At 42.3% G+C, this 18,734-nt stretch overlaps 1 protein-coding gene across 2 annotated transcripts; it reads left to right on the top strand.

Annotated features, from left to right (window-relative positions):
• The first annotated feature begins 917 nt into the window (after positions 1-917).
• LOC120020492 (nuclear receptor subfamily 2 group F member 6-like) lies at positions 918-18,694 on the top strand. Of its 2 annotated transcripts, none has more exons than XM_038964195.1 (5): positions 918-1,854; positions 2,167-2,946; positions 4,321-4,415; positions 9,627-10,202; positions 16,084-18,694. In XM_038964195.1, the coding sequence occupies exons 2-5, from the start codon at positions 2,678-2,680 to the stop codon at positions 16,356-16,358; spliced, it is 1,215 nt and encodes a 404-aa protein (XP_038820123.1). In that variant the 5' UTR covers positions 918-1,854; positions 2,167-2,677; the 3' UTR covers positions 16,359-18,694. The 2 variants fall into 2 exon arrangements, with proteins under 2 accessions (XP_038820123.1, XP_038820122.1); XM_038964194.1 differs by having other exon boundaries at positions 9,624-10,202.
• Positions 18,695-18,734: the final 40 nt, after the last annotated feature.

Genomic DNA, 18,734 nt, shown 5'->3' with positions numbered 1-18,734 from the left:
AAGACCAACAGTCGAGGACAGGCATCATCTACTAGATTCAGATGCAGGCCGATTTGTTTCTTGAGTGAATGGTCGGGGTGCCGGAACATAATTACGGGCCTCCAGTTGGGGAACCCTGATCTAGGATGACCCTGGGCTTAGCGAGGCAGGGGTAAGTCTGCGTGACCTTTGGGGTTAACCTCGGACACGAATCACCATGTGCTCCACAAAGCAAGGTGATAGAGGACCTTTGTGAAATGGTGATGACCAAAACGTGGCGTTTTCTTTTAGCACAATGAGATGGGTCTTAAGCTGTCTATTCATTGACCAGGAGCTAAGATCAAAGTGCAGGCTATGATTTGCAGGGTTAATACATTACACTGAGAAAACATGTGTTGGCCTATTTCATATTACTGAGGTCAAAGGTTGTAGAGTAATCTGTGCTTTGTTATTGACATTATAGGAGGGATTCAGGTATGAAATGTTACAATTTCAAGTAGTCTATTGCATAACTTGTCTGTAGGAACAGAGTAAATAAACAAGTAACTTGACAATTTGCCATAGAAAGCCCACCCAATGTGTTGGGAGCTGAGACAGAACCATGTCTTGTGCATTTCCTGGAGGGCTTTGAGTTGTTTGCCATGGTCGGGGGTAGCTCTGGCCGTGTGCTTAGAGTCAGGCCTTGGGGTCATGCCTCTCTCCGAGGGGAGCGAACCTCCACATTCTTTTTCTCTGTGTGTGATAAGCCCCACAGCCCACTCTTTGCTCTTTGACTTCAATGTCCATATAAGGCAGCTGGTGCCATGGCAACCACAGGGCTTGAATAGCAGTGTCAAATCCCTGAGCACACACATGCCCCCATCCCCCTCCCTGCACACTCCCTCCCTCTCTCTCTATCTCTCTCTCTCTCTTGCTTGCTCTCTTGCTCTGCTAGCTCACACACACACACACAAGCTGAGGAAAACGGAGGGAGAAACCCATAGACACAGAGAGAGAGGACGGTCTGTGTGGTGCCTTACAAAAGCCAATCTGTCTAGAGCCTAGTCTTCTTTTTAAATCTCAATTCAATTTTGTGGACTCTGAAGAGAGAAAGCCCCGTCCCTTCCCCCTCGCCTGCCTCAGCCACGGGAAGCACCCACACGGTCGGAGCACAGGGCTAGGCCGCAAGTCGTTAGTGCTCGGTGGGCAAGCACTGACAAAAGACTGGAGGGAGAGGCTAACACGGATGCTTAGAAAGCAGCTTCTCTGACTTCTGAAGGGTGGAAAGGACGCTTTTAGGATTTCTAACCTAATCTGTGCTGTCTATTTTTGGAGGGACTGAAACAGAGACTGGTCTAGCCACTACCACAGAGGATATTGCTACAGCCTGTCTCAGAGACTGGTCTAGCCACTACCACAGAGGATATTGCTACAGCCTGTCTCAGAGACTGGTCTAGCCACTACCACAGAGGATATTGCTACAGCCTGTCTCAGAGACTGGTCTAGCCACTACCACAGAGGATATTGCTACAGCCTGTCTCTTGAACAACACACAAGGAAGAGAGGGCACTTCCTTGAGTTGAAGATCATTTTAAAGAGAGCCAGAAAGACTGGTTGATTTTGTAAAACAGAGACCGTAGCCACGGTTAAGACTTGATAGTAGTTCTTTGTGTGTCTTGAGGATATAGCCATACAGTGTGCTGTGAAACATCAAGTTGTTTTGCTAGTGGTGACCTGGAAGAGCTCTTTTTGTCAACCAGAATGTTGCTGGTGCTCAGAGGATTGCTGGAAAACCTGTCTCTTGCCTCACTCTGTCTGTACCCTCCCTCTCCATGGCTGTAAGGGTGATCTAGCTAAAAGAAGACGTTGACATATTATATGAATATACTTGCAACGGTAAGCATACAATACAAGGCTTTTGTATTATTTCTCTCTAATGCCAGGATATAAGTAAGATATTGCAGAAAGGCAGCAGGACTCCACATACACTATAATGAAGGTAAACTGCATGACAGTTTTACGAGGGGTGGCCACTGCTCCAGCGCTAGCGCGGTCCTTTTTCAGCCATTATTGTTGCTAGAGAGAGCAGGCAGAGAGAGAATCGAGTGAGAGAGGATTTCCCTCTGTAATCATGTGCAAAGTGCGAGTTGTGTTGTGTTTTGGTCTCTTTTTGAAAATGTGTGTTTGATTAATTGTTTCCTGTGAAAGGTTCTGTGTCTTGGCTGAAGTGTAAACCATTCGACTGAACAGCAAGGTCCTCTAAAAGACAGCCGTCGAAGGACTTGGGGCCAAATAAATACATAACAAAAAACACAAAAAGAGTGGATAATTGAATAAGGAGAAAGAAGAAAACTGGGCATGGGGCAAAACAAAAGTTTCTAGAGTGAAAGGCGAAACAATTTCCAGGTCATAGTGGAAGGGGAGGAGACAAAACAGCTCTAGTGTTTTTTTTGGAACAAACATTCTACACCATACAATTTTTAAACCCATTTATACTCTACATTAAAAGAGGGTGTGGATAATGTTCTACCTTTGACTATTTAGTTTCTGACCCACTTTGAGGACCAAAAAGCCAAAAGAGAACATTTTATGAAAAGGCAGAGAATCTCCAAATCTTGAACTCTGAACAGAGGTGCACAAAGGAAATCAAAAAGTTTAGACAGCAGCAAACAAAATCGTTGGCTGTCTCCCATTCCTTCTGTGGTCTGCTAACCAAGCGATGGCCATGGTGAGTGGGGGCTGGGGAGATCCCAACGGGGGCACCAACGGGCTGGGGGAGAAGGGCTATCTGAGGGGAGAGGAGGAGGACGGTTCGCCCCAGGCCGGGGGCAGCGACATGGAGGTCGGGGACGAGGACAAGGCGTGTGTGGTGGACTGTGTGGTGTGTGGGGACAAGTCCAGCGGGAAGCACTATGGTGTGTTCACCTGCGAGGGCTGCAAGAGCTTCTTCAAGAGGAGCATCCGCCGCAACCTCAACTATACCTGCAGGTGAGACTCAATGGATAATTGTGATGATGATGTGATGGATTCTCAAAATGGATGGATAATTATAATAAGCTATTTACATTGTAACGTCGGAATTCACCTCTTCCTCCACCAAACTGTAACACCCGTCTGGGTAATTCTTATGAATAGCCTTTATTTCTGATTCCTTAGTTTGTCTGTTATCAATATCCCATCTGTACAGGCAAATGGATGCAAATAGCTAGAGTGAGTCATGCATTAATACATAGTTGACTCTGTGCAGAGCTGTTACAATCCCCACAGCAGTGTGTTTACTGGATGTGAGTCATCACTCACTTAAAGGAAAAATACACCAAAAAAACATCTTTCTGTATTTCTTTCATTAGTCCACTGTTGATACAGTCCCAAAATGTTTTGCATGTCAACAGTCATGTTTTCAAGATGCTGGACTTTCAAGAAGCAAAGTGTCACCGGTCACATCATCATATAATGCATTGTGCGTCATCATCATGATGTGGCCGGTGACACTTTGCTTCTTGAAAGTCCAGTATCTTGACAACTTGACTGCAAAACATTTTGTGACTGTATTAACAGTGATTTTTTTAAAAACCAAAACATAGTTTTTGAGTGGATTTTTTCTTTAACTGTGTGCCTTATATGATATAAAAGGTATCTGAAGAGAATAGCTGACTTAAAAATTGTATGACACTCCATCATTGCTTATTGGCAGACATCTTGATTGTCAATATTATTAGTAGACAACAATATGGGGTTGAATAGACACCTCTATTGTATTTCATTGTATTGTTCAACTCTGCATTGTGATATTTTGTATTGTATTGCGGTGTGATATTTATTGATTTACATTGTTTCCTCCATGTCCAAGAAGATGTCATACAAATGCATACGTTTTCTTGTACAAAACTATCCTCGAAGTGAGATAATTGAGTTTCCCCACTGTGGTCTAGTCATCCCTACATCAGCCACTCTGCCCATATTAAAAAATCCATGAGCATGATACAATATTAATGCCAGGGATCATCTAAGGAAAGACAGTGATTGGGCCATACACACTTATATAATCGGGTTCTGTAAATCAGCAGATACCTATAATATATTTAAATAGAAGCTTATTTTGTCTCGCATCATGTTTTATGCTTCAACTTTCTACATCTACCCTCTAGATACGTTATGCAACCATACAGTCTGGTAACTCACAACTGCCTGCAAATGTTTTCTATCATATTAAGGTGATCTTTCTCCATTAAAGTGATAGCAGTACACATGCGCTACTATAGATTTTGCCAAGGGTTTGTAGCTGTAACAAGTGTCAGCAAAGCTAAATGTCATTATCATTGCTGTGTGGATTGGCATGACATGTTATGATCTATATTTCAGGTCGAATCGAGAGTGCCAGATCGACCAACATCACCGCAACCAGTGCCAGTACTGCCGCCTTGAGAAGTGTTTTCGCGTTGGCATGCGCAAAGAAGGTACTTATCCTGTCCACATACAGTAGGACCTTCCTTTATCTATGCACTTATCCTGTTCACATACAGTAGGACCTTCCTTTATCTATGCACTTATCCTGTTCACATACAGTAGGACCTTCCTTTATCTATGTACTTATCCTGTTCACATACAGTAGGACCTTCCTTTATCTATGTACTTATCCTGTTCACATACAGTAGGACCTCCCTTTATCTATGCACTTATCCTGTTCACATACAGTAGGACCTTCCTTTATCTATGTACTTATCCTGTCCACATACAGTAGGACCTCCCTTTATCTATGCACTTATCCTGTTCACATACAGTAGGACCTTCCTTTATCTATGTACTTATCCTGTCCACATACAGTAGGACCTCCCTTTATCTATGCACTTATCCTGTTCACATACAGTAGGACCTTCCTTTATCTATGTACTTATCCTGTTCACATACAGTAGGACCTCCCTTTATCTATGCACTTATCCTGTTCACATACAGTAGGACCTTCCTTTATCTATGTACTTATCCTGTTCACATACAGTAGGACCTTCCTTTATCTATGTACTTATCCTGTTCACATACAGTAGGACCTTCCTTTATCTATGCACTTATCCTGTTCACATACAGTAGGACCTTCCTTTATCTATGTACTTATCCTGTTCACATACAGTAGGACCTTCTTTTATCTATGTACTTATCCTGTTCACATACAGTAGGACCTTCCTTTATCTATGCACTTATCCTGTTCACATACAGTAGGACCTTCCTTTATCTATGTACTTATCCTGTTCACATACAGTAGGACCTTCCTTTATCTATGTACTTATCCTGTTCACATACAGTAGGACCTTCCTTTATCTATGCACTTATCCTGTTCACATACAGTAGGACCTTCCTTTTGTTATGTACTTATCCTGTCCACATACAGTAGGATCTTCCTTTTGTTATGCACTTATCCTGTCCACATACAGTAGGATCTTCCTTTTGTTATGTACTTATCCTGTCCACATACAGTAGGACCTTCCTTTTGTTATGTACTTATCCTGTCCACATACAGTAGGACCTTCCTTTATCTATGCACTTATCCTGTTCACATACAGTAGGACCTTCCTTTATCTATGCACTTATCCTGTTCACATACAGTAGGACCTTCCTTTTGTTATGTACTTATCCTGTCCACATACAGTAGGACCTTCCTTTTGTTATGTACTTATCCTGTCCACATACAGTAGGATCTTCCTTTTGTTATGTACTTATCCTGTCCACATACAGTAGGACCTTCCTTTTGTTATGCACTTATCCTGTCCACATACAGTAGGATCTTCCTTTTGTTATGTACTTATCCTGTCCACATACAGTAGGACCTTCCTTTTGTTATGTACTTATCCTGTCCACATACAGTAGGACCTTCCTTTTGTTATGTACTTATCCTGTCCACATACAGTAGGATCTTCCTTTTGTTATGTACTTATCCTGTCCACATACAGTAGGACCTTCCTTTTGTTATGTACTTATCCTGTCCACATACAGTAGGATTTTCCTTTTGTTATGCACTTATCCTGTCCACATACAGTAAGACCTTCCTTTTGTTATTTTTGTATGTATTCTATGCAGAATATCAGGTTATTTTGACATGGATGTTCAAAGACATGAACTCCAGTCAATAGACTGTGTCCATAGCCAAATGTATGTTCTAAAAAAAACAATTGTTTTAAAATTGTCTTTTTTTTTACCATTACATTGACCCATAGTGTTGTCACATACAACTACACTGGCCGTATCATGGCTTGACATCCATGCAGGCTCCATGCCGTGTCCTTTGTCATCTAATCTAGTGCCTGCGTGAGCGACTGGGATACAAGGAACAAGCCACCTGCGGCCCTGTGCACCAGTCTTTCACACACATCTCTGTCTATACCTCAACTGTTGTCTGAAGTCCCAGGTGATGAAGCCCTGTATATGCAGTGGTTGGTTAGTTGTTTTTCCATAGGCCTTTGATTAGAAATATTACATACCATCTGTATGGTAGTGGTTCCACCGTTACCCTGGTTGCCATGTCATCTAACACTGTAGGCCTATTGAAGCCCTAAGTAAAATATAGTATCCCTATGCCATTGATATGAGGCATTATTGTATGATAAAGAGGCTGTAGCCTGAAGTTCCACAATGAGTATAGCCCACAATGACTTATTTGGGCGGTTGCAGAAAACTAGAGGAACTCTGAATGCTGCCTCTTCAGTCTAATATTGATGACTCTTTCCCTTTCAAGGTCAAATTACTCACCCGATGGCTTAATACGTTAACTACAGTTGAAGTGGGAAGTTTACATACACCTTAGCCAAATACATTTAAACTCAGTTTTTCAAAACTCCTGACATTTAATCCATGTAAAAATTCCCTATCTTAGGTCAGTTTGGATCACCACTTTATTTTAAGAATGTGAAATGTCAGAATAATTGTCAAGCCCTGACCTTAGAGAGCCTTTTTTATTCTCTATTTGGTTAGGTCAGGGTGTGACTTGTGTGGGCAAATCTATGTTTCTATTTCTTTGTTGGCCCAGTATGGTTTCCAATCAGAGGCAGCTGTTTATCATTGTCTCTGATTGGGGATCATACTTAGGCAGCCCTTTTTCCCACCTTAGATTGTGGGATCTTGAGTTTGTATTGATTTTGTATAGTTGCTGTGTAGCCTGCAGAACTTTACGGTCGTTTTTGTATTTTGTTGGTTTTCGGTGTTCATTTTAAATAAAAGTAAGATGTTCGCCTACCACGCTGCACCTTGGTCTCCTCATTCCATCAACGAACGTGACAATAATAGTAGAGAGAATGATTTATTTCAGCTTTTATTTCTTTAATCACATTCCCAGTGGGTCAGAAGTTTACATACACTCAATTAGTATTTGGTAGCATTGCCTTAAACATTTTTACCTTGGGTCAAACGTTTCGGGTAGCCTTCCACATGCTTCCCACAATAAGTTGGGTGAATTTTGGCCCATTCCTCCTCACAGAGCTGGTGTAACTGAGTCAGGTTTGTAGGCCTCCTTCCTCGCACACGCTTTTTCAGTTCTGCCCACACATTTTCTATGGGATTGAGGTCAGGGCTTTGTGATGGCCACTCCAATACCTTAACTTTGTTGTCCTTGAGTCATTTTGCCATAACTTTGGAAGTGTACTTGGGGTCATTGTCCATTTGGAAGACCCATTTTTGCGACCAAGCTTTAACTTCCAGACTGATGTCTTGAGATGTTGCATCTATATATCCACATAATTTTCCTTCCTCATAATTTTCCTTCCTTTTGTGAAGTGCACCAGTCCCTCCTGCAGCAAATTACCCCCACAATATGATGCTGCCACCCCTGCGCTTCACGGTTGGGATGGTGTTCTTCGGCTTGCAAGCCTCCCCATTTTTCCTCCAAACATAACGATGGTCATTATGGCCAAACAGTTCTATTTTTGTTTCATCAGACCAGAGGACACTTGTCCAAAAAGTACGATCTTTGTCCACATGTGCAGTTGCAAAGCCTAGTCTGGTTTTTTAATGGCGGTTTTGGAGCAGTGGCTTCTTCCTTGCTAAGCGGCCTTTCAGGTTATGTCGATATAGGACTCGTTTTACTGTGGATATAGATACTTTTGTACCTGTCTCCTCCAGCATCTTCACAAGGTCCTTTGCTGTTGTTCTGGGATTGATTTGCACTTTTCACACCAAAGTATGTTCATCTCTAGGAGACAGAACGCATCTCCTTCCTGAGCGGTATGAAGGCTGTTTGGTCCCATGGTGTTTATACTTGCGTACTATTGTTTGTACAGATAAACGTGGTACCTTCAGGCGTTTGGAAATTGCTCCCAAGGATTAACCAGACTTGTGGAGGTCTACAATTTCATTTCTGAGGTCTTTTTTTCTGAGATTTCTTTAGATTTTCCCATGATGTTAAGCAAAGAGGCAATGGGTTTGAAGGTAGGCCTTGACATACATCCACAGGTACACCTCCAATTGACTCAAATGATGTCAATTAGTTTATCAGAAGCTTCTAAAGCCATGACATCATTTTCTGCAATTTTCCAAGCTGTTTAAAGGCACAGTCAACTTAGTGTATGTAAACTTCTGACCCACTGGAATTGTGATACAGTGAATTATAAGTGAAATAATCTGTCTGTAAACAATTGTTGGAAAAATTACTTGTCATGCACAAAGTAGATGTCCTAACCGACTTGCCAAAACTATAGTTTGTTAACAAGAAATCTGTGGAGTGGTTGAAAAACAAGTTTTAATGACTCCAACCTAAGTGTATGTAAACTTCCGACTTCAACTGTATAGTTGGGAATATTTAATACCTTAACTATGGCTGGAAGCATTTTATACCTTAACTATGGCTGGAAACATTTAATAGGTTAACTATGGCTGGGAAAATTTAATAGGTTAACTATGGCTGGAAGCATTTAATACCTTAACTATGGCTGGGAATATTTAATACCTTAACTATGGCTGGAAGCATTTAATACCTTAACTATGGCTGGGAATATTTAATACCTTAACTATGGCTGGAAGCATTTAATACCTTAACTATGGCTGGGAATATTTAATACCTTAACTATGGCTGGAAGCATTTAATACCTTAACTATGGCTGGAAGCATTTAGGAGGTTAACTATGGCTGGAAGCATCATAGCAGTATTTGATACAGCCACCCTCTCATCCTCCCAATGAGGGGAAATTATTTAATTTTCTTTCTAAGAGCAATAAATATGAACACAAAGGCCAGAGTCATCTTTTATCCCAGTTTTGGTAATACAAATATTTGCATAGTAAAAGATGAACACCTCCTGAGGAATATTCATCTTTGAGGAAAATATATTTTAATGTAGAATTCTGCTGTGTTTGTGTTATTCCTCGAGTTAACATTCACTTGGAGAATTCTCAAATAATGCGAGTCCTCTGTTTCTGTTTTGTTATTTAGGTATCTGTCTGTGCCCCATGGTGGCCACTTTAATCTGGAATTATATGGTGTTAATCTGGTCAAGACCGTCTGTTGATAATCTGCCAGACCTCCTACTGCAAGAGAGCATGCCTGACTCATTTTCAACTTCTCCCCCCCGCCCTCCCTACTTTTCACCCCAAATCCTAATCACTTCCGTCCTCCCCATCTCCCTGCACCTTCTTAACTCCAACCCCAACCCATACCCCTCCCCCTTTGTGCCTCCATCCCCACCCCAGCAGTTCAGCGCGGACGTATCCCCCCCTCACACTCCAGCCTCAGCCCCACGGGCACCCCAGTAGGTGGTGGTAGCGGCGTCGGAGTGGCAGAGTTTTACAACAACAACGGCGGGCAGCCCGTGTCGGAGCTCATCTCCCAGCTGCTGCGTGCCGAGCCCTACCCCAGCAGCCGCTACGGCCACCAGTACAACCAACAGGGCCAGGCCACCGGCGCAGGCGGGGCCGTTATGGGCATTGACAACATCTGCGAGCTGGCAGCCAGACTGCTCTTCAGCACCATCGAGTGGGCCAGGAACATCCCCTACTTCCCAGAGCTGCCTGTGTCAGAGCAGGTGGCTCTGCTCAGGTTGAGTTGGAGCGAGTTGTTCATTCTGAACGCAGCCCAGTCCGCCCTGCCCCTCCACATGGCCCCGCTGCTGGCCGCGGCGGGCTTCCACTCCTCGCCCATGTCGGCCGAGCGAGTGGTGTCCTTCATGGACCAGGTGAGGGTGTTCCAGAACCAGGTGGACAAGTTGACCCGGCTCCAGGTGGACTCGGCTGAGTACAGCTGCCTCAAGGCCATCGTCCTCTTCTCACCAGGTGAGTTATTTTTTATTTTATTCTCACTATGTGGATTGAGATAATTTAGTTTTAGATTTTTGGGGGGACACGCTGAGACTTTACAACATGCATGTCAGACTTTCAGCCTACATTCCTGACTTTTTGACCTGCTACATGTTGAGACTTTTGGCTACTGTGCATACTTAGAAATTCAAACATTTGATTTGCATGATGGGACATTTGACTTGCGTATAGGGTTGCAAGGGGAGGGTATATTACTGGAAACTCAAAGTTCTTTGTAATTTTATCAGATGACAATGAGTGGCCTTTTGGGTAATTCAGATTATTTCTGGCCCTCTGTGTGGCCTTTTCGCATGTAAAATATATAACATAATCAAATAATATCTAATACAAAATAGAATAACAAAAAAAATAGATTGACAAAGCGGTAAAACATTATCCAAAATATAAACCATCAACTTTATAAATACCATTGGTGTTTAATATGAGGGTTTCAGAATGACATATCCTTTATATATATTTGTACACACTTATTTGACCATGTCAATATCTCTTTGTTGTAAATGTTTTGGCGCCAAACTGGTAGTCTGGCTAACACTAAATTCCTCTTTGATGTTGTTGGCAAAATGCGTTGATAGTCAAGGGGGCCATCATTGTAAATAAGAATTTGTTCTTAACTGACTTGCTTAGTTAAATAAAAGGTTAAATAAAAAAACATGCCGTGTCTGAGGGTGGCTCTGTTACTAATTAGTACATGTGATCATCGGTACTTGCACTTGACCCATGACCTCTGATAAAGATTGTTCTTCTACCCTCATCCCTGCCTCAGTGGTGTTAAAAGGAAAGCTTAACATTCTGAAACATGGAACACATGAGACCACTAACTACTCTGAACCTAGAGGGAAATCTACCTGAAAATTGGAGCGTGTGGATCCAGCCTTTAATTCAACCTTTATATAATCGCCAGTGGCATCTCCGAGAAATCCGAAATCGTGAAATGTGCCACATTCCTGCACATAGCCAGAGATGATGCAATCAAGGTATTCAATACTGTAACGACCCTGGGTTTATAAGTGTGGATATCGACTCTGCCGCTTGAGCATGCTTTTGAGGCACAGTCGATAGCGTGCTGGACTTCGGGCTAGAAGGTCGAGGGTTCAAGACCTGCTCCCTGCCTGTTTTATTACAATACTTTTGATTTTGACGATGATGTAGATGACTTGGATGTATTAAAAGCGCTTTTCCGAAAGTACTGTGAGCCAAGAACAAATATGACGTACCTGATGCATATCTTTTCACGAGAGCGCAAGGACAAACAGAGTCAATTGATGCTTACTGACTCATCTAAAAAAACAACGTTTCAACAATTTACCGAGTCACTGATACGTGAAAGAATTGTGTGTGGAATCACAAATGGCCAAGTGCGAGGCATATTACTTGCCGTGCTAGTGAAGTGAGCCAGAGCCAGCTGAAAATGCTTCATGATGAAGTCGAGGTGCCCGTTCTTAAGGTGCATGAGCAAAAGAAAACACAGAATTGGGAAAAAAATGCCCAGCTAGTAAAAGAGAGGTTGCAGGGACAATGCTCACGTTGAGGGTACAGATATGAACCAAAAAAAGTGTCCAGCATAAGGTCAGATATGCAAAGCATATCACAGAAAAAATCCATTACGCCAAAATGTGCTCCTCATGCACACAGACAAAAAAACGGAGGATTCACGGGATTTACAAGGAGATGACAGCAGGAAATTAGGACATATTCATTGGGACAATTGAGTGAAGTACAATTTGTTGCTCAGCTAGTGAATATCAATGAGAAAAATACTGAGAAAGAGCAGTGAACAGAAACACTATAAATTAACAACCATAAGCTTACTGTTAAACTGGATACAGGAGCTGAGTGTAACGTCTGTCCGTGAGAGACTTGAAAACGCTGAAAGTGAAGGACGTTTCCATGCAAAAATCCAACTGCAAGCTAGTGACGTATTCTGGCCACCAGATGGAGCCAAAAGCAAGAATACACTCAAATGTCAATACAAAGAGAAAGTGTTTGAACTGGAATGTCAAGTGATAGAACAAGATGCACCTGCAATACTTGGAAGATCAGCTTGTCTGCAAATGGGCTTAATACAGAGAATATTCAAGCTTGAACAAAGGACAGAGATGGATCATTTGCAAATGAAGATGTATTCACAGGTCTCGGATGTGTTCCATGAGTTCATCACATACAAATAGAGCAGAAGTCACACCAGTGGTTAACTCATCCAGAAAAGTAGCTGTAGCACAGAACCGCGTGGAAAACATGGATGTCGTCGTCAGTCAAACTGAGCCTCCTGAATGGGTAAACAGCTTGGTGACAATCGTGAGGCCAAACAAAATACGGGTATGCATGGACCCACAGGATCTAAACAAAGCCATCAAGAGAGAACATTATCCTTTAAGTACCATTGAAGAGGTAGTTGCTGAAATGCCTATCGCCAAGGTATTTTCAGTAGTTGATGCAAACCAAGGATTCTGGCAAATCTGGATGAAGAGAGCTCCCGACTCTACACGTTCAATACGCCGTTTGGGAGGTATTCATTCAAGAGACTGCCGTTTGGAATCGTGTCGTCTCCAGAGGTGTTCCAGAGGTGCCTCGCCCAGCATTTTTATGGAAGGTGTTGTAAACGTCATGGATGATATTCTTGTCTGGGGTGATGACACAGAGCAGCACGACCGGAGACTGAGACTGTTACTAGACAGACTGAGAAGCATCAACTTGAAACTGAATAAGGACAAGTGCAAAATCAGAATGACAGAAATTCACTACATTGGACATGTGTTAAGCAAAGAAGGCCTGAAACCAGACTCCAAAAAGGACAGAGCAATACAAGAAATGCCAGAGCCAGAGGACAAAGCAGTGCTTCAGAGGTTCATGGGAATGTTGAAGTATCTCGCAAAGTTCATCCCAAATCTCTCTCATGTCAGCGCACCACTGAGACAACTGCTGGAAGGAGACGTTCAGTGGCACTGGGAGTCTTCACAGGAACAAACCTTTAAAAGCTTGAAAACACTTGTCAGTAATGCGTCAGTGTTAAAGCACTACAATGTAAAAAACACAGTGACACTATCTGTGGATGCAAGTTCATAAGGCTTGGGAGCTGTGATCCTGCAAGATGGTCAGCCAATCGCATACGGGTCAAGATCCCTCAGACTGTCAAAAGAGATACGCTCCAATTGAAAAAGAGCTACTGGCGATTAGTGTATGGCTGCGAGAAGTTTCATCAACACCTGTATGGAAACCAGATCCAGGTGGAGTCGGATCACAAGCCCTTGGAAACAATCTTCAAGAAGTCGCTCCAGAAAGCACCAGGCAGACTGCAGAGAATGCTGATGAGACGACAGAGATACAGTCTACATGTGACAGACAAACCAGGAAAGGAGATGCACTGAGACGAGCATACCTGAAGGAACAGATAAAGAAATTGCTGGATGGTGAGCTGGATGTTAACTACATTGCTCATCAACTTCCTGTTTCAGAAGAGAAACTGCAGCAATTCAAAACAGCAACAGCAGAAGATGAAGAGTTAAGACTGGTCACATAAACAGTTAAAAAAGGATGGCCAGACGAGGGGTAAAGTTGCAAAGAAAATACAATACAGCACTACTGGAACTTCAGAGAGGACTTGCATACTCAGATGGACTGCTGTTCAGAAGTTCAAAACGTGTCGTTCCTCAAAAAATGAGAGAAGAAATTAAAATTCCTGGAGCACACATGGGAGTCGTCAAATGTAAGGAACGAGCAAGGATGTTCTGTTCTGGCCAGGCATGTCTAAACAGATTGAAGATGTTGTAACAAAATGTGCAGTCTGCAACTAACACAAAAACAACAACCAAAGAGAGCCACTCATGTCTCATCCAGTTCCAGAGAGAGCTTGGGCCAAAGTTGGAGTGGACCTCTTCCATTACAACGACACAGAATATCTACTATTTCTACTATTACTACTAAATCTCCAAGCTCAGTGGGACAACAAGTAAACACATCATTACAGCACTAAAGTCGATCTCAGCAAGGCATGAGTTGACCGACGTTTTGTGCTTCGACAATGGAAGACAGTTGGTGAGTCAAGAAATGTCAAAGTTCTCTACCAACAGGGAGTTCAAACATGTCACGTTGAGGCCTAGATTTCCATAGTCAAACGGCCAAGCTGAGACAGCAGTTCAGACTGTGAAGAACCTGTTGAAAAAAGCATGAGACAGCAACGGAGATCCTTACATAGCTCTCCTAGAGTAAAGAAAATGTACGTACCTGGAATGCCTGAGGGTGGCGTTGTTACTAATTAGTACATGTGATCATCTGTACTTGCACTTGACCCATGACCTCTGATAAAGATTGTTCTCCTACCCCCATCCCTGCCTCAGTGTGCTAATATATTACAGGAGCAAATATTGCGGCCTCCTTTCCAGACCAGTTTGGTCACAGCTCTCCCTGCGCTGTGAGTCACGTGGGTCACATCTGCAAGGCTACCAAACTGGTAAACTTGTGAAAACGGTTGTGAAACGTTATTGGAGTTAATTGAAAATAATGCCATTGTTGATTTATTTTCATTAATTAGGCTATTTTCTCTTGAACCATATGGTCTATCCACTACAAACTCATGGACCAAATTGACACATACAAAATGTATTCATATGTAGTATTAATTTTTGTAACAGTTATTCAAAGTATAAATTACCTAAATTACCATAGATGACCTGTTAATTACCAAAGTTAGTTAAATTTACATTAGCTTTGCAACCCTACATAAATACTTTTCTTCTTTTTTTACTAACATACTGAGACGTTAACATTTCTAATGGGAAAATAGACACTGAGTGTACAAAACATTAGGAACACCTGCTCTTTCCATGGCATAGACTAACCAGGTGAATCCAGGTGAAAGCTATGATCCCTTATTGATGGCACTTGTTAAATCCACTTCAATCTGTGTAGATGAAGGGGAGGAGACAGGTTAAAGAAGGATTTTCAAGCCTTGAGACAACTGAGACATAGATTGTGTGTGTGTCATTCAGAGGGTAAATGGACTAGACAAAAGATTGAAGTGCCTTTGAACGGGGTATGGTAGTAGGTTCCAGGCCCACCGCTGCTGAGGTTTTCACGCTGTATCAAAAATGGTCCACCACCCAAAGGACATCCAGCCAACTTGACACAATTGGCGTCAACATGGGCCAGCGTCCCTGTGGAACGCTTTTGATACCTTGTAGTCCATGCCCCAACGAATTGAGGCTGGACAAAACGGGGTGCAACTCAATATTATTATCCTAATGTTTTGTTCACTCAGTGTTTCTCTTGATGTTATCTAAGGATACCAAAGCACCTGCTGGTCAAATGACAAATCCTGAACACAGGTGTACTGGTAGATTTGAGGAGAGTGGCACCCTCTCCTGGCATGACAGTACAAGTGCAGAGTATAATCACAGGCCAAAATGTGTTGTAGTGGATATTGTAATTGAAAGGTCTGTATTGCACACTTACCCAAAGAGTGTACATTTTTTTACATGTCAACAGTTGTGTGCATTATTTTGCTTCAAATGACCTAAATCAAGACTTACATCAACAAAACATACAGATGATACAGTGTGTAGAAGACAGGAGAACAGAGAAGGTACAACCTGACCTTTTCTTTGTTTTTGGTCAGAGTTTTTTTTTTTTTTTTTTTGTTGGTGCCAAACAGAATTCTGTATGTAGGTTCCCGTCTCAGTTAACATTACATTTACATTTAAGTCATTTAGCAGACGCTCTTATCCAGAGCGACTTACAAATTGGTGCATTCACCTTATGATATCCAGTGTTAAGTTAAGTACTGCTCCCTCCCACTCTACTCACCTCAAGTCTCTGTCACTCCCTCCTTCCCTCTCAGATGCGTGTGGGCTGACAGACCCGGTCCACGTGGAGTCTCTGCAGGAGAAGGCCCAGGTGGCTCTGACAGAATATGAGCGGATGCAGTACCCAGGTCAGCCGCAGCGCTTCGGCCGCTTGCTCCTCCGCCTGCCCGCCCTCCGTGCCGTGCCTGCCAACCTCATCTCCCAGCTCTTCTTCATGCGTCTGGTGGGAAAGACACCCATTGAGACGCTCATCCGCGACATGCAGCTCTCCGGAAGCTCCATCAGCTGGCCCTACGTCCCTGGTCAGTAACCCCCAAAATTAGGTCTCCTTCTGTGCAGTGACGACAAGGACCGCAGGTTCCTCTGAATCATCATGATCCATCTGTGTGATCCTATGCTAGCGCCAGCTGGACATCATACATACTGTACTGTCTCCATGAACTGAGCTCTCCATACCAGCCTAGTGCCAGCTGGGTCTATTGCCAGCACACCTGCTGTGCCCCGTTATGGCGACCTGAGTCAGCCGTGCCATCCGCATGCCATAGTGACTAGGGACACCTTACATACAGACATTACTGTCCTGCCAATAGAGGTCACTGGAACCTTGTCTCATTTTCCACATCTCATTGACTGTCGACGTCTACATCAGACATTGGAATTCTGGTAGAAAACCTGTATTATGGAGCTATTAGTCTGTTCCATTCTGTTCCTTAAGGCTGGTTTATACTTGGTCTAACGACATGTCTATAGACAAATAGACCGCAACAAGGGTCTCTGGTCAAAACAACATTTCATTTATACTCGGGTGTATAGACCTGTTACTGCGGCTGTTGGTTTCCTTGTCGGTGACGCATTAAAGTTCAACGTTGACCCTGTCGCAGCATCCGTTGTCATGGTTACCTGACTGAGACAGTAACAAGACAGTGCACAAGTTCTCCAATTCTTTGGTAGAATGCCCTGCTTTTATTTCATCACGCTCACAACCATAAGCTATTTTCTTTAATTAGCTAGCTAGCTTTCAATTACCTTGTAAATAATCATCTTGTTGAGTTTATTTTCCTGTAATGATTAATGCAAATTTGCTAAAGTTAAGACGTGGTCGACAATGACAAGTTTGATGTTGGACGACAATTGAATGCTCATGATGTCACTGCGACAACTTTCTACAGACATGTCGATAGAAGGACTATAAACAAGCCTCTTCACTGAAGGGTCTTCACCTAACTTAGATGGTCCTCCACCATATTTCTCACTCCTATCCCTTCAGATATGCGAACACAAACTTGATAGGAGGAAACGGGAAGGTGCTAGGGGCTGAAATGAACCTTGAACAAGAGATTACACTAAAATCTTTATCGTCCACAGAAATTTCACCAAAAACGTCGTTGTCCTTGAAGAGGTTAAAGATTTGATATTTGAACTAGTAGATCAGCCAGGCAGATGAAGTGGAGATACTTACAGATGGACTCAATGACTGTTTCCATGTATCACTCATAGGGATCTTAATTGTTGCATTGGGCAACTTTTAAAAAGCCACAGTTAAATGAATATGGATTGATACCGCACAAGACAACAGAATGCTATCGATTGATTTCTTCTTAAGGCAACCTCTCTGTCATTGTTGTTCACCACAAACCGCCTTCTTTTCAATGACTGCTTTTTCAATATTCAGTATGAATTAGGACACTGCAGTAAGAGTAGATCATTCATCTGGACATATTCTTTCAAATCAACACTGTTTTTTCAATACGGACTGATATTTTAACTACAACAGATGACGAATGCAGCTGATATGAGTGACAGGCTGATTGTTGAAACAAAAAAGTATGTAATCAAAAAGGTTGTGGCCAAATGGTTCACCTATGACCTATGACCATACTGAAAACAAAGAGCAAATGCTGTTGGTACTTTAAAAATAAATCACATCAAAACCTATTTTACTTTACAAGCTATAAGAAGTGTACATATTGTAAATGTAGGGAACCAAAGGCTTAAATGGTGTTGATGGTATAATTTTTTTTTTTTAGGCCATGTTGTCTTGCTGCATGTCACAATGTTGTTTTTGCTTTTTTGAGGTTTTTCATCTCTACCAAATGGGATTGGATAGTAAAGTTATTTTTTTTAATGTTGAGTTCACAGGTTCTTTTTTAAAAACCTTAATATTTTATGTAAAAATACCTCTACCATCCTTTGAGATGTGTTAAAAAAGACGTGTCTCTCCATGGTGGTGAAAATGACACTGGTGCAGAACAAGAGGCTACTCCTGAGCCAATTCTGTTCCCATCACAAAGCAATGCATCCTAGGAGCTAACTGTACAACACTTAGGTGATATGGGAGTTTATTGTCATGGCTGTATGGCAATGGGACTGCGCTTGGAGGCTACGATCCCAAAACATCACACTACCTGTGAGAGACTGAGAATAGGTCCAATAGCCTATAGGTGACTAGGAATTACCTCATGCCTTTCAAAAAGATGTGGCATATCCTTACTCACCCACTGACTCACTCAAACACCATATCACCCAGAAAAATGACAAAAGATAAATGTACTATTATTAATGTTTTACTATCTTTTACTGTTGTTGCTGAGTTCTTTAGTTTTGGAATTGTTTGTGTATGAAAGCATTATTAAAAGGCCAAAATGACATGGTGAGTCTGTGGTTTCTTTCCCTAGTCAGTTACATC

Source organism: Salvelinus namaycush, chromosome 25 (assembly GCF_016432855.1).
Source record: "Salvelinus namaycush isolate Seneca chromosome 25, SaNama_1.0, whole genome shotgun sequence".
Lineage (NCBI taxonomy): Eukaryota > Metazoa > Chordata > Actinopteri > Salmoniformes > Salmonidae > Salvelinus > Salvelinus namaycush.
Note: the sequence above shows the minus strand (reverse complement) of the source record. Positions and strands in the feature narration are given on the sequence as shown.